This window comes from Conger conger, chromosome 8, assembly GCF_963514075.1.
Source record: "Conger conger chromosome 8, fConCon1.1, whole genome shotgun sequence".
Taxonomy (NCBI): domain Eukaryota; kingdom Metazoa; phylum Chordata; class Actinopteri; order Anguilliformes; family Congridae; genus Conger; species Conger conger.
Window position 1 is genome coordinate 54,303,841 of NC_083767.1, and position 16,676 is coordinate 54,320,516.

The 16,676-nt window shown below is 45.5% G+C and overlaps 1 protein-coding gene across 1 annotated transcript in view; it reads left to right on the plus strand.

Moving 5' to 3' along the window:
- Positions 1-2,603: 2,603 nt before the first annotated feature.
- The window catches only part of cacna2d4a (calcium channel, voltage-dependent, alpha 2/delta subunit 4a), a 115,015-nt gene continuing 100,942 nt past the window's right edge, over positions 2,604-16,676 (plus strand). The window contains exons 1-6 of the mRNA XM_061250703.1: positions 2,604-2,710; positions 7,883-7,964; positions 15,014-15,130; positions 15,564-15,623; positions 15,733-15,895; positions 16,330-16,461. Coding sequence (XP_061106687.1) covers positions 2,604-2,710; positions 7,883-7,964; positions 15,014-15,130; positions 15,564-15,623; positions 15,733-15,895; positions 16,330-16,461 — 661 coding nt within the window. The remainder of the gene's footprint in view (positions 2,711-7,882; positions 7,965-15,013; positions 15,131-15,563; positions 15,624-15,732; positions 15,896-16,329; positions 16,462-16,676) is intronic.

A 16,676-nucleotide genomic window follows, 5' to 3' on the forward strand; every position in this document is an offset into this window, starting at 1 on the left:
ACTGAGGGTCGGGGGTCTGGGGGTGGTGCCGGGGCAATGCTGTGGGTGGACTCTTAAGAGACGCAGAACAGCAGCCCACATAACCAGGTCCTTAACCTTCTGCTCTTGAGGAGACACTGTGCACGATGCAATTAGCTAGGACTGTCAATAGAATGGTCATTTTCAGTGAAGCTGATTGGTGTTAAATAACTTTTATAGACCAATCACGTGCCTATCAGGTACGTGGACCGCGTGGAGAGGAGTCATTCCAGAGTACCAGCCTCTCAGACTGCACTGCCAGAGTGACAGGTTAGTGTTTCCTTCTTTCATTTCCATCCTGGTGTCTGCTGGAAGAGCATGTAATCTGCGGACAGACACAGATTAGCACTATTAGCATTTAGATTGCGCACTTGAATTAGCCGGGGTGATGTCACACCACTATTATTAGATTTCAATTTTCAACTATTACTTCTACCCGCAATATATCAATCTCACATTATCATTCTGATGAATTTTGTTGTGACTCACCCAATTGTTCTATTTTTATTCCGCTAACTATATACGCTAATATGGATTTGAAATGTGTAAAGTCAATAAAGCATAAAACTATTTAATTGAGAGAGACGGAAAGAAATGGAGAAACATGCTGTACTTCCGAGTGAGTTCAGGGGAAATGAGGCATGAAGAACTAATGGAACAGACAGATAAATGACATTCTGTATCAGGCAATCGCAGTGCATTAGTGTCTCTGACAGGGCAGAACGCCGATAAACGATCATTCTTATGAACGATCGCGTTGTGTTTCGGGACAGTGAACCTGGACTGCACTCTGCATTAAACCAAGGACATTTTCAGGGTTGTACCTTTTCAGGGTTGTAGTGAGTGTGTTTGCCATGAAGTGGAGCAGGTGTGTTCCAGCACTGCCCAGCAAGGTCGTGTGGCCTCAGCCCTATCGTGTAGATTAGTGGGGTGAGAACTGATACCGGGGGTGATATAGCTGGGTCAGTGAGGAAGACACTGTAGGGATCCGATGCTGACAACTTTCAGAGTGCTGCAGGCTTGTTTTAGATTATGCTACGCTTTTGAGTATTTAAAGCTGATTTCTCTTTATTCTTTGCTGAAGCGGAATGCTTGCGTACAGTACGTGGCAATGCTGAAGTAAGCAGTGACAGCAGATTACCTGCGCCGTAACGTGAGGCCAGTGCTGTATATCAGAGTGTCAGGAATAGGCATAACACCGAGGCACACTGAGAATCATGGGATAGCGGCCCCCCCTGGGTGTATAAAACCCTCTATGGTACTCAGAGCAATCCCGTTCCAGCTCGTACAGGCTGCGTGTGAAACGGAGCAGCAGTGCCGGCTGGTCCCAGTGTACGCGCTCTGGGGAGCGATGGCAGCATGTTTCTAGAACATTCTGAGACTCTGCTCCCACCCACCCCCACCCCCCTTGGCTGTGCCGGGTCCTGTGTGGGCACTGGCGGGAAGAAGGATTTTTTTTGTGTGTGTTCCGGTGATATGGGAGTTTGTCGACAAAGTGCTACCAGGCCCCGACTGCAGTCTCAGTCTTTTTACAAAATAATCTTCTGCAGCTTTTATATCCCCAACTCTGATTGGATAGACAAGAGCCTGTCTCCAGAAATCACCATAATCCTCTTTGATACAGTAACCCCCCTCCCCTGTACATCTCTCTACCCTCCCTCTCTCTTCCTCTCTCTCTCTCTCTCTCTCTCTCTCTCTCTCTGTTTCTCTCTCTCACCCACCCACTCTCTCTGTCTCTCTCTCACCACCACTGTAAACCCACGGAAGGGAGGAGGGTTTAATCCGAGTGGATTAGGCTGTAAACTGGGTGACGGAGCAGGCACTGCAGCGCGACTGGAGCCCAATGGCTGCTTCCTGTCGTCCCGGGACACTCTCAGCACCCTGACACCCCCTCCTGCTCTGGACTCGGAGTGTAAGCAGGTCATCTCAGTTGGAGGAACTTTGAGGATTTATTTTGCTCCCCAGAGAAATTGGGGAAAAAGGTAGAAATTACCGTGTGCGTATTTCGGAGAGTTTTGCGCGGAGAGTGTCCCCGGGAGGAAGTACCGCCGGTGTTGTGCGTGCGTGTGCGTGTGCGTCCCGGCGCAGATTGCCTCGTGAGCGGAATGCCGCCGGCCTGCTCGTTTTTCGCCGGGACGTCCCAGCGACAGCAGGATTGAGTGAACGGGGCAGAGGAGAGCGGAGGATATGGGAGGATGAGCGGGGGAAGGACAAGAGGAGAGCACCAGGAGCCAGAGAACGAGCTGCTTCGAAGGTCGAAGTAGGCATGCCGGAACTTGGGGACAGGTCACTCAGCCGTACCTCCCGGTGATGAACCCGACGGAAACTTCTAGAATCCCAGGGTCGGCAGGCGTCGGCAAGCCGAAATGAGTAAACTGACGCACAGACGCTCCTGCTGGGCATTTTCACGACTTTTGGCATGGCTGCCCACCTCTCTGTGCACATGACCCCATAGGACTTGTGCGCTGAATTGTTGAAACTGTGTTTTGTTTGTGTATTTGATTGGCGCCCGCACACGCACGACATACACGCAGCTGTTTTTCTCCGCCGGAGCAGTGGGCAGGATGCGGTGCCCTGGCAGCAGGATGCCGAGGTCGGGCGGGAGGACGTGGGTTGGGTTCGCCCTCTGGATTATCTGCGCCAGCTGTCTCTGCCTCACTGCAAACGCGCAGTTCAGGATCCCCCCCGAAACGTAAGTACGCCTCCCCAATCCCTGTCCGTCGTGCCCCCAAACACCCCATCTCTCGTTCGTCTCGGGCCTGCACCCAAGGATGTGTGCTGTTCTCACCATAGCTCCAGGAGTGTGTGTGTGTGTGCGTGTGTGTGAGAGAGCGAGAGCGAGGGAGAATGTAAAGCTTTCCTTACGCTGGCGTGTTTCACACGATTCTTGGAGAGCTTTAAAGAATTAATCAGACAGAAACAGCTGTTATTCTGCACTAAAAGGTATCGCTCCTGTGGCAGAGTGTTCCTGCGAATAAGTCCTGTGTGGTGCATGCGGTGCCACTCACACACATCCTGCACTGCACGGTCTCTGCTGGAGTTCCCCTCGTCTCAGAGTGCTGAGGGTGCAGGCAGGGCGGGTAATTACAGAGCAGGGTCGGCCTGCCCAGGGCGCCTCGTTACCGCACTGGTCATTAGGAGGTGAGGGCCCCGTGCACGGCTGACCTGGATACCCGCTCCTCTCCACACAAACACGGCGCTCCATCCCGACTCTCTGGCCACCGCGGATCACGGACCGCTGTGTGCTCAGTTCTGCTTCTCTCTACATGTTCCAGGCTGGGCTGTGGTCTCTGGCCCCTGCAGATCACAGACTGCTGTGTGTTCAGTTCTGCTTCTCTCTACATGTTCCAGGCTGGGCTCAGTTCAGCTCTTCTCCCCCGTGTTAAGCGGGCGAACTGCAATGAGTTGGGTTCCCCCGGTCTTGCTAAGAGGTGGATAAGCGAGTCGACGTTGTGTTCGGTTGCTCGTCTCACCGCGTTCAGTGTGTGTGAGCGTTGAGGAGCTGGGTTTATGCCCGACACGTGGCCCTGGAGTTGAGGCAGACTCTGTGCAGAACGTGGCATGCCTGTGGGCAGGGCGCGCTCACTTCACCTTTCCTACCATCGCCATGGTAATGCCTGATCTCAGCTCTCACGAGGATGACCTGTAATCGGTCATTCTAACGCGTACGTAATAATAACAGCGTTGCGTGCATATGTGGCTTTATTAACACCTGCTCTCGGGGGAGTTCTTGGTCAGCACTGACCAACGGTATACCGTAGCACAAAATTTGCCAGTTGATTTAACTGAAAGATACAGAGATTATAACCCAATTGCTTGTCACATGATTTTGTTTGTGATCTACCCTGAGAAATAATAGTCTATGTTTTCATAATGAAGTTTCATTATCATTGGCAATGGCAAAACATACTGCAACTTCTGACAAGCCAACAGCCCGAAGGCCTCTCCTATGCCATGACCACTGTTTATTTGTCACATTCCTTAGCTGTTTGTAATTCAGTTTGGAATCAGATATCACTTTCCTCTTTTCCCCTTTATACGTCTAACTCCTCTGTCCTATTTTGAGGCATGATTATACAGTGACCTTATTTTCACTCATCTCCCATTTGAATCTGAACTGCTTCCGAACGTCATCCAAAACCCAGCCTGCAAATACTTACACAATCCAGGGCCAATTCTCATTCAGGTTTGCTCCAGGGACTGTCGAAGCAGTTCTAAAATTGTGACTTGACTGACAATTATTATTATGAATGAATGCTAGATTTTTCTATTGTCATTGTTTTTTATTTCTATTTACTATTCCATTACCATTTAACATATTTTAAAGTCATACCTGTTATCTCTCTAAGTCTCGCTGGGAGAGACTAGGGCTCACATTGCCACATTCCCAAGCCAGATTCTGCTGCTATGTATGTATGCATGCATATAGGAGACCATAGTGTTCAGGATACAAAGCTGAATACCCTAGTCTGCCCTAGAGGCTAGACTATACAGGATATGTCTTATCGCTAACTCTGCATAATCAATTAAATGCAAGTTTTTAAAATGCAATGAATTCATAAACTTCAGTGCCCAGTTCCAAGAATTCAATCCTAAATGGATATACAGGAGACTGATATTTATTTTTAAATACGTACTTGTTACCTCATTAACTTGATATTTCAGATACATATTTAAATTTTTGAAGTGGTTGCACAGGCAGATATGCCACTCTGAAAGACTCATACTGTGAAGTCTGCCTCCATTTTAGATATTTTTTAAAAATATTATTTTATTTCTTATTATTTCCCTTTTCTCCCTCACCCAATTTGGGTGTCTGGCAAATGTGTGCCTTCCCTCCCTGGGTGACACTTTACAGTATGGATTCTTACAATACAAATAAGGGGTTGCCAGCCATCATCCTGGAGGGAGACTGTTTTTTGTTGTTATAGAGATTAAATTAGGGAACAAATCTATACCCAAAAACCCAGCTGAGGTGAGTTACTTTGTGTGCAATCAAACATTTTAACTCATCAATTCGAATGCTTTGTAGAGCAAAAGCAAAAACCAGCAGAAGCCAAGGCCTCCATGTTTGGGGACCCTCACTTCAGACAACCGGAGCCATATCCTCCTTCCTGGGAAACACATTTCTTATTTTTGGTATACTGTACGTGCACACAGCAGTGCTGTGCTTGACACATCAGGGGGACAGATGGCTGGCAAGCGCTGTTCGCTGAGAGGAACAGAGCCTCTTACCCTCTACCACTTGGCTACTCATCTGCACAGTATCACCATCATTACGATTATTGGGTTTCCACGTGAATGAGGTATTTAATGACATGTTTCATTCATTTTGAACTACTGTATGGCACTTTTACTGTCCCTTCAATTCGGAGACACTGGCTGCACACACATGCACACAGCATAAACACATCCAGGAATGGAAATGCACAGACAGCCGTAAGCTCCCACACACAATTAGACATGCTGTACACGTGCTCTCACAAAACAGAAGCTAAACACACACACTCAGGGGGGAACAAAACGCACACGAAGGTGAATACGCAGACATGCGACCGCACCGCCATCCACACACACACGCACACACTCGCATACAGATACTACATGCACACAGGCGATCCTAACTGTGCAGTGCGAGTTAGCTAACCGCATACAGTTTGCGCCGGCCTGCGTTCAGGCACATGTGGCAGTGAGTGTGAGGGGGATGCAGTGGAGGGGCGGGGGTGGTCTTAGCAAAGTTCTCAGACCCTAATCCCTGGCGGGGTTGCTCATCTGAGAGACGGTGCGCTAATCCTGCCGCTGGTGCCGGTGCCCTAGCCCTCCTCGCCCTGCCTCGGCCTGCGATCCCTCAGCTCTCCGTCCTCCATGACATCTGCCCCATACCCTTTAGCCTTGAGGCTCAGGACCTCTCTCACCGTCTAACCAATCCGGGCCTTCTCCGCCATCTCAAGTCAGGAGTCGACAGGAGCCCTCAGTTGTTGGTTCAGCTGGGTATTTACAAAAGTGATTATGTGAATGAGCACAGCCATGAAATTAATAAACGTTTGAATATTTTTACTGCTACTTTGTTTACCTCGCGCAAGTGAACAGTGGAGATCATATCATCGACTGCCAAGCGTGGTATGCTAGTTCGTAAGTTGATGTGTTCTTCAAGGGTTCCGATTGTATCTGTACGGTCACGCTAGGACTCGGAACCGTGCTGTCCTCTGGAGTCCTCTTCACACTTGTTCCTGTTTTCAATCTGCACTTCATTGTACGTCGCTCTCAATAAGAGCTTCTGCTAAATGCCTTGTAATGTAATGTAATGTAATACAGAAACGTCAGCCTGCGATAGGTCAGTGAAATAACAGTTGGTCAGTAGCAAGGGCATGCTGTGTTGAGATGATTCTGTGTTGTAGCAATGGTGGGATTTTGCAGTTCCAGGTAACCTTAATCTCATCCGGTGACTATATTATTGAGTAACGCGGGAGTCGGAAGCCAATGACCGCCTCTTCTACCTCCATTTAGAGTAGTCATGCTAAGGCTCTTGTGAGAAGGGCCTGCTTTTTCCAGTTGGTAAAAACACAGTCAATGTGTATCTTAAACCATTATGACCAGCCTTGATAATTATCGGATGGTAGTTTGTATGCCTTTATCCCTTTTTCACAGAATTCCTAAAATCAATATGTAATTCAGCTAGCCCTACAGAATAACATTTTTCTGCCTTTTCATATTGTGCCAATGTCATATTTACATTTGCCACTTTAGTAATAAGATCATGTTTTGATTGTATTTTACTCCTCGTAGATTCTTAGTAAATCTCCCTCCCCTGCAGAATTTGCACTGTACCTAAAACCCTTTCAGGGAACCGGAATGGGTTTTCAGACCCTATGAGCGACTCATAACCTGCCTGTGCAGACAGAAAATGCATCAGTGTTCATTCATTCACAAGTATTTGAGGGTCTATGACTCCCCCTCAGTCAAGTCCCCTGGGCTGGGGAACTTGGTCTTAATCAGAGGGCTAATCATATAATTTGTTGGTGGTGGTGCAGCTGACTTGGGGTTGTGGATCAGAGAACTCACTGTTGAGCGAACCATGCCATCAACAAAAAAATACAACACACCTCGCACTCTCAAAAAAAACCCCTCCCAAAAACCATACGCTGACAAAAGGAGTATCAATATTGTAAAAATGTACGTCAGTTATAGAATAACTGAACGTTACCAACCGAGGGATGTGTTGGAAGGACAGATGGGACTGCAAGCTCAAAGGGAAGGCTCTCGTTGTGACGCAAGAGAGGGAACATTTAAAGGGCAGCATCGATCTGTGAATCTGTGAAGCAGACTTAAACAGCATCAACTGCTTCCACTGATGTGTCAAACAATGTTTTAAAATGCATATTTATGAATTATGCCGTTCCTTCAGAAACATAAAAACTCGTTGATATTCCGGTCTTTTAATTCACGGAAAGTGCTACTTGTTTCCATTTAATGTTCCGTGGTAAAGACAGACGGAATCCTATGTATTTTATAATATGGAGATTGATATCCGGGCTACTTGCTGGCTGTGTGTGTGTGTGTGTGTGTGTGTGTGTCACTATAATCTTGTTGCGATTGATTTCATATATGTATGTAAACTGGATCAAAACATGCTCAAAGTAATTCACATGATGAATGAATTCAGTGGTTTACAATCAAGTGTTCCATAACCTAAATTGCATTTCTTTTCATATTCAGCAGATAATCCAGTAAAGAACCAGAGGAGCACAACACTGATTACAAGTGACCTACTTAATGGTGTCGAATGACATACCTAAATGTTTATGACTGATTGTGCACAAAAATATCTCAATATTCATCGCCGGTTTTCTTTGTTTGTTTGTAGGGTTCAACAGTGGGCCAATACCTTTGCTGGGGAAATATACTCCATAGTGACCAAATACTCTGGATCCGATTTGCTGCAAAAGGTAAGGCATTTGCGGTTTTGCTTTGAGGATCAGATGAGGGACCACAGTGGCCAGTATGTCTCATGTTATAAAAGCCGAATCCAAATCTGCCAGGCAGATCTCTGGCATTTCCCTGTTAGCTGACTGCAGTTTCCCCCGCGAGCAGTCACTCAGCACAGGCTGCCTGCGAGCGTAGCCTACGTCTCACGCAGTGAAAAGTGACCAGAGACCGATATGGAGGTGGCAGAGTGGAGCACTGGTTCAGGAGCTGGGCTTTGTAACCCCGATATTGCGTGTTTGATTCACGGCTCTTACGCAAGGTACTTTGGCTGAATTGCTTCAGAGAGCACGCTGCCCGCAGTATATAAATGGGTATGTCAAATGTGAATTATGCTGTGTGTCAACTCAAGGACATCTGCTAAGCATGTACATAATAATGTAAAGATTATACTTTGGGCCGGTGTTTGGGCCAAATCCCTTTACTGTACCTACCAAAGAGAGCATTGCGTGGTCCCAGAACACATTCTATAGGTCAGTCTCCAAAGTACTACTCTTTACTGTAATCGTTTTGTCATAACTCACGGTAGTGCAGCATCCCAGGGTGCATTGTGTGCTGCTTCTCATGAAAAATGATGTTCTGTGGTGTCAGACCGTGGAATGGGCTGCTCCTCTGTGCTGACTGCACTGCAGGTTGAAACTCACTACGTTAGGCACCATGACCTATGACTATCCCTCACAAAGGGTAATATATGTGTGTGTGTGTGTGTGTGTGTCTGTGTCTGTGGGTGTGTGTGTACATGTGTCGGTTTGCATTCTTGCACATGTGTGTGCAAATGTGTATGTGTGTGAGTGTGTGTGTGTACATGTGCCAGTTTGCATTCTTGCACATGTGTGTGCAAACGTGTATGTGTGTATGTGTGTATGTGTGTATGTGTGTGTGTGTGTGTGTGGGTTTGCGCATACACATATATGTATGTGCGTATGTGCACGCCGGCACATATGACACACACACGAGAAGTGTGCGTGTGTGTTTTGGGCGTGGGCTGGTACAGATGGGACAGGATGGATGGAGGGTGATACTCATGCTCTGCTGTGGCAGTACACTACTAGTGCCCATCTGGCCTCAGCTGTGCAATCAATGGAGGATGACGGGGCCTGGCACACGGAGGGATCAGGCCCCTGAACAGGGGACAGTCTGCCCTCTGCCTGCAGTGCAGGGGTGGTGGGGGCAGGGCTGCTGGCTGCTGGCTGCTGGCTGGAGGCTGGAGGCTGGAGGCTGCCTTTGATAGATTATAATGCGAGGGACATTTGCTTTGTGCCGTGTTAACCCCCCGCCCTGATCCTCTCCCGGGGCTGGGAGCGTGTGCTCGGGTGGAGGGGGACCGGGCCACAGACAGTGGGCACTATAACAGGATCACGCTAATGCCCAGACATGTAAGAGCACGGAGAGCCAGAATTTAGGATACCTTGCACTTTACGACTGTAGAACACTCTGGGATTTGGGGACAAAAGCTCTTTGTTTTGTCTGGGGCACGGGGAGGGCAGTGGTGTACAAATTGTGGGTTGTTTGACATCTAAATAGATTTTTTAAAAGTTAGAATTATTACAGACTAAACGGAATGAAACAGAAATAAGTAATTTAAGAAATTAATAATTTAAGAACACATGTCTATAACATTTTCACTTCTTTCCGACTTTACCAAACCATTATCTCTAGTTTAACAGATTTAAATTTAGAGTTAAAGCCTTACATTCTTAACTATCCTGCAGCTTTCTTTGACTGATTTAATGTTTCGCCTGTCTTTTGCTAGCAGAGTGGTGTCTATGGTGACACCTGAGCACAACACACAGACAACAATCTGCTTCACATGTTACTGTAGGTCCCCAGATCAAGAGGTCAACTCATCTTGATCACAATGAACTTTTCTACTGAGTTTTTAGGCTTTCTGCCCAGCTGGCTCTCTTGCATGTAATAACCTAATGGTGTATCATTGCTAGCTGTCTCTTAAAGGGGCTTGTGGCTCGCAAAACATCTGGCATTGTCAGCAATTGACATCCAGAGGGAAATAAAATCAGGCTCCTTCTCTGCGTCTGCAACAGACCTGGGTCAAATATGCAGTTGCTTTGGAGTTAAATAGTCTCCTACACTACCTAGCTTGTTTGGTGTACTGGAACCTATGAAATAGGTTGAATCCAAATGTCTGAAAGACTGGAGGACTGTGTCATTAGCACATTTACCCTGCGCTCTTGCAAACTTCACGTAATGATGGCAAGTACTTCAGTCAACGCCACAGTATATAAGACCAAAGTCCACAAGGGCCGAGTCTGCTAGTCTAGAGTGCGGACATTTGGATTTAGCCATTCTCTCAAAAAGTGCAAACACCACCTTCTGGTTTTCCTGGTTGGCTCAGTTGCAGCAGGCAAGATCAATTGAGCACAGAAAAGTATTTGAATCTAAACAGTTAGGTACTTGACCCAGGCCTTGTCTGCAAAAGTTCCGAGATGTACTGTACGGGAACTGCATTTTGGAGCCTTCTTTTGATTGGCTACCTCTGCTCCTCTTAATTTATGGCTGACTGATGGCCCTGGCAAAGTGCACAAATAGAAATAAATCTTGTTTTTTTCTGGCCGGGTTTACAATGTTATGGCATACTTGTAGATTTGTAGGCCAAATAAAATAGACATCATGGGTAATGAGGTTGATATTGTATGTTAAAAAATATGGGAAAATACAACGGCTCAAAGGATTTTGTTGAATAAATGTTTTTAAAAGATAGGCTTCACAATTATTCACGTCCATTTTTGGTACTTGTGGGCACCAGAATGGACGGAAGGATCTTGAAAAAATATTTAACGAGAATTACCCGTAAAGCAATGTTCTCTTTAAGCCCTCAGATGTTGTGTTGAGTCCACCAGAGCACAGGATGTACATGTACACTCCTTAACTTTAACACTGCTGGAGTCTTCAATGGCTCCCAGAACCTGGCTGGAAGGTGCTAGAACCATGTGAGGGATTCATTTGGGTCAGATGACATCACCGTGGCATGCACCAGACAGCCAGTCTAAGCAGGATTGAAGAAGTTCCTGCCAATAAGGGTTGTCCTCTCCAGTCATGTGCCCAAATAAGGGCCCCCCTTGAAGTACAGTAGCCTCTATTCAAGCATGATTGATAAGCAAAAAGGTTATTCAAGTATCGCAACTGAAAACCTGCCAAAAAATTGGGCCAGGAGAGGTTCCCACTGTGTCTATTGTGCCTGTGTCATATAATGAAGCTGTTTGAAACAGTTATTTTTGGTGGCTTGTAGATTTTGGTACTGTATTAAAAATCGTTCTTTCATTTTGTGTTTGTATTTGACCCATTTGGAAAGATAAGATGTTGGAAAAAGCCTCTGTTGATGTTCTCATACCTCATGTGGTTACCTGGCCTTGTTATAATAGATAAGAGTTCCCTCAGTAATTAGCATGTGTGCCTTATTTCCCTGCTTTCCCCAGAGGCACTGTAGCACATGGTATCTTACCATCTGCCATTCAGCTGACCACTGCAATATGTGTTCAGAGTCAGCAGAAAACGCACACCTATTTTCTGTTTCCCCGCATCATCTGCTGTTCATCTCAATCAGTCAATACCACCAAGTAATTTCCTGTCACATTGTGCTTCTTTGTTGTTTTACTAAACAAATATTTGCAGATTATATAGCTTTTTCCTATGATTAGGGTGATTTTGGTGATTGTATTTTGTGCATCCAGTTCCCTTTGCGCAAATAATGTTAGTATAGAATTTAAATTTCTTTTTAACTGACGTTGTTTTCTCCATCACTCCAGGAAGACTTCCCAAACTGCCGCCCTGTGCCCATACCTCCTCCTCTAATGACAACCCAATGCTTGCTTGTTTGTAATGCGCTTTGCCATCCCAGGGGAATAAGCAATGTCTTTGCCTGCAGGGGATGTGGTCTGTCTGTTATAAGGCATGTATGAAACACTCTGAGCATTGCTGTTTGGAAGCAGATTATCCTGAAGTAACCCTGCGGTTTGGTTCTGTTAGGAATGCAATACTGATCCCTTGCTGGGAATAATTGCTTTGGAGACCGATAGAAAATATGCTTGATTTTAGCAATAAAATTCTGGCTCAAACAGAAAGCATAATGGGGAGTGACAGTAGACCTGGTTGAAATATATGTGGTGCGCTTTCAAACATACCTTATATTGTTATAATATACATGTGGTTAAAGTGCAGATTATATTTTCATCGGTATTTTAATACATTTTGGTTTAACCATATAGAAATGACCACACTTTTTATACATAGCCTCGACATACACGTGTATGTGTATCTTGCTATTTATTCGTTGACAAAAACAAACGAATTAATCATCTGCACCGATCAATTACCATGGATACCTCATCACATATTTGCACGTCTTGTGATTAGAGCAACCATTAAGCCTACCAGACAAAGCCAGAGTTGCCATTTATGATGTTTCATTTGGACACATGGCTGTAAAAGTGTGTGTGTGTTCCACTTTATTGTTCTGGCTCAGGCTTTTAAACTTGTTTTAAGCAGCTGTGCAATAAAGACCAGGGTGAGTTGTCTCTCCTGCAATACGCTTAGAGACACACATTTCTGTGTGAATAGGATGTGGGATGGATATTGTGAAGAGGACAGGAGTGTGTAACTGGCTCTGCCCTTATGGGGTGTATGCTTGGTGCTGAAAATATTCTGTTGGAAAATGTGAGAACCTTGCTCGCACAATGGGACTACTATAAAGGATTGGAAACTGCTGCTGACTGTCGTAACTTATTGTACATTTTCCCATGAAAGATATACCTCTAGGCTATAGCAGCGGTTTTCAACCATTTCCGGACAAGGGTCCCCAACCCAGGCTAAAAGGCACCCTTTATATGCATAAAAAATACTTTATATTCACATGTATTGTCATTGTATATACAACCAGGGACCTCCTCCAGTACCCTCAAGAACCCCCTGTTTAAAACTCAGGGAATATGCAATAGGGTTTGATTCAATCAACAATCTCACTCCATTTCACTTTAAGTTACGTTAAAGTGTTGTGTTTTTCTTACAGTGCATTCTTTCACCAATTTCCTAATTTAACTTGGTGGGGGTGGAAATTAATATGTATTGCACTTGTATTTAATTGAGAGAAAGTTGAAGATAAATGGTGACTCCAGGCTATAGTTACATATTGTATCTCTGCATGTCTGCATGGCAGTTTGGCTCTTTCTGTCACATTCATTCCAGACTGTAAAACCATCCCACACTGACAGTAAGCCCACATCTCAGTGCTAATGAGCCTGTAAATGACTCCAACACTGTGTGGATCTGTAGAAATGATCTTTTGGCAGCTGACTCTGCCGGGATGTTCAGCTGTGGTCCATAGATGTGTTATAAATGTGTATATTTTCTTCATCTGGTCACATGTCAAAATGTTTGAAATATAATACATTTTAAAAACCGAGCCTTCAGTCATGGCTAGTGATGACAGTAGCATTTAATGTATTTCTTTCAGAGCTCACACAGAGACTCATTACATTATATTACATTAATGGCATTTGGCAGACGCTCTTATCCAGAGCGACGTACAACAAAGTGCATACCCATAACCAGGGATAAGTGCGCTGAAAGACCCTAGAGGGAAGTACAATTTCAATTGCTACCCGTACAACAAAGATAAGGACCAGGGCCTATTTTTATTTATTTTTTTTAAACAACAAATAAACAAACAAACAACAAAGCAAAAGTGACCAAACTTAACTATCCAAATACTGCTTACCTAGCCAACTAAAAATACCGAAACACAACGTAAATCACAAAGACAACAATTAAGGTTCACAGGGAGGTAGGGAGGGATGGGGAGAGGTGCTGCTTGAAGAGGTGCGTCTTCAGTTTGCGCTTGAAGGTGGGGAGAGATTCTACAGTTCTGACCTCAAGATTTATATAGTATAGTATAGCTATTTAACTCTTCAGCAGTTAAGCCTGAACCAGTCTTGTTTGAGAGGAAGTTTCTCCTCGAGCCCATCACGGCTGGGTGGTTCATCCTGTACGGCATTGTTCTACAGTACTCACTCAACGACTGGGTGTGGGGAGAGAAATAAAGTAGTTGAAATCCGTCTAATTGTCTATAATCATAGTGTTTACCACAGGGAATCTTTTTGCTTGGTTCACAAAAATCAGAGACCCACAGCATACAGTACCTCCACCCATTATGGGGTTAGGAGTGGCCCTCTCCCCTCTCTATGATGGAGCACCAGGCTCAGTTTTACCGCCCGAGGCCCTGTGTTAGGGGCAGAGTGCTGTGCAGGGAGAAATGAGATCACGGCCCCTGCACTCTGGGACTCTCTTTAAGCTGTGGTCAAGGCTGTGGGCTGGACTGGTGGTGGGGAGGGGGGTGTTATTTTGAGATCACTAGCATGCAATCAGGAAGTGTCCAGTGATCTACTGGCCTGGTTTATATACCCAGACAGCTGCTGCACAGGAGCCAAGTCGAGGCCAGGGGCAGGGTGGAGACGTGTGTGTGTGTGTGTGTTTGTGCGTGCGGACATGCGTGTGTGTGTCTGTGTGTGCGTGTGTGTGTGTGTGTGTGTGTGCATGTCCCAAATGTGAAAAGGCAGAGCTATCCAGGCCATAGTTACGGCACAATCCCTGTTATGTAAAGCCTTACCTAAGCCTTAACCCTGGTTTCAGAGGCCTATTTATTAGCTGGTTCCACACATACTGAGTGTGGTATACAACTGAATGGACCCAAAATATGCTCAAATCCACTGGATACGCATTGTTCAACAAATTGTTCTATTATTGCTGTGCAATATTTTATGCATCAAGTTAGTGAATTCATCTTTGTGTTTTGCATAAGGAGCAGTTCTCTACATCCATTAATTTTTTGTACAGTTTCAAAGAAATTGCTTGTAAAATTACCATTATGCGGTCCCTGTGCAATATACAAACTTCAAGTATAAATCACTCGTGTTATTTATTTATTTACTTATTTATTTGTGCATTAAATCAATGCAAAACTGCAGTGTGTTCTGAATGGAATTGTCCCATTTTTCATCAGAAATTCAAAGACGTGGAGCCGATCATCAGGATCGATGAAGTAGACGGCTCAGCGCTGGTGCAGAAGTTTGCCAAAGAGATGGAGCAGATGCTGGGGCGGAAGATGAAGTCGGTGAAGGTAGAGCAGCGCCCGCAGATCTCTACTGCCCAGCCAGCTTCTGTTTTCTGCATCTAGAGTAAACTCTAGAGACTGTTGTGTGTGTGTGTGTGTGAAAATCTCAGGAGATCAGCAGTTAGAGAAATACTCAAACCAGCCCGTCTGGCACCAACAATCATGCCACGGTCGATATCAGTGAGATCGCATTTTGATGCTTGATGTGAACTGAAGCTCTTGACCTGTAGCTGCATGATTTTATGCATCGCACTGCTGCTTCACGATTGGCTGATTAGATAATCGCATTTTTAAGTAGGTGTACAGGTGTTCCTAATAAAGTGAGTGTATTTTGTCATTAGATAATCGCATTTTTAAGTAGGTGTACAGGTGTTCCTAAAATCAGTGAGTGTATTTTGTCATAACAAGAATGAGAATGAGTGTTCCATTTATTTTACAGCGACTGGCAGAAGCCGCAGAGGATGCAGACTTGTACCACACCTTCAACGAAACTTTAGAGGTGAGCAATACTGCCTGTGTGTGTGTGTGTGTGTGTGTGTGTTTGAACGTGCGTGTGACTGTGTGTGTTAGCATACAGTACGTGTGTCTAACTGCAATGTGTCCCACAGTTTGACTACTACAACTCAGTGATGGTAAACACGATGGACGAGGACGGGGAGTACGCTGAGCTGGGCGGCGAGTTCGTCCTGGAAGAAAATGAGCACTTCAGCAAACTGTCTGTCAACACCTCGCTGAGTGACATCCAGGTTCCCACTAACGTCTACAACAAAGGTGTGCCAATCTCCTCAATCTCGCTCAATAACCCAACAGCCTTACCATGCTACTTTACTGCGTCAGGCATCCCAACCGCATTACTGCAATACTGCTGTTCAGCACAGATCATCATAATGCCTTCATATCACAAAATAACCAACTCAACAAACATCTCAATTGGAGAGAGATTCCGACCTATATTCACCCAAGTATTGCATAATCATTGAAAGAATATTTATATTTGGTGATTCTTCCTACATTTACAATCTTTGAAATTAAATTTTTTTCAATCTTTTCATTGAATGTGATGGAAAAAAGATTAGGGAATGAGGGGAAGAATGCTCAGAAAAATTACAGTACTTAATGTTGCATTTGGGACCCCATACACTTCAGCATACTGACCATTCCCATTACACATTTCTGACTCTCTCTCCCTCTCTCTGCTGAAACAGACCCTGACATACTCAATGGCGTCTACATGTCGGAGGCTCTGAACACCGTTTTCATCTCCAACTTCAAGAGGGACCCCACGCTCACCTGGCAGTACTTTGGCAGCTCCACTGGCTTCTTCAGGCTCTACCCAGGTAAAGCGCACCTGCCCCGTTCTCTCAAAAGCGCAGGTACCCACACTCGCACACACGGGAGCGCAAGCGTATCAGTGCCTGCTCGGGGCACCAGGGGCCGAGTTTCCCCCGCTGCCTCAGAACAGCGCTCTCAGCCCTGAGTGACAGCGGACAGGTCTGGGAGTAATTACCCGGAGGGCGGTGACTCAGCTCCTCCAGATTGATCCAGCGGTGAT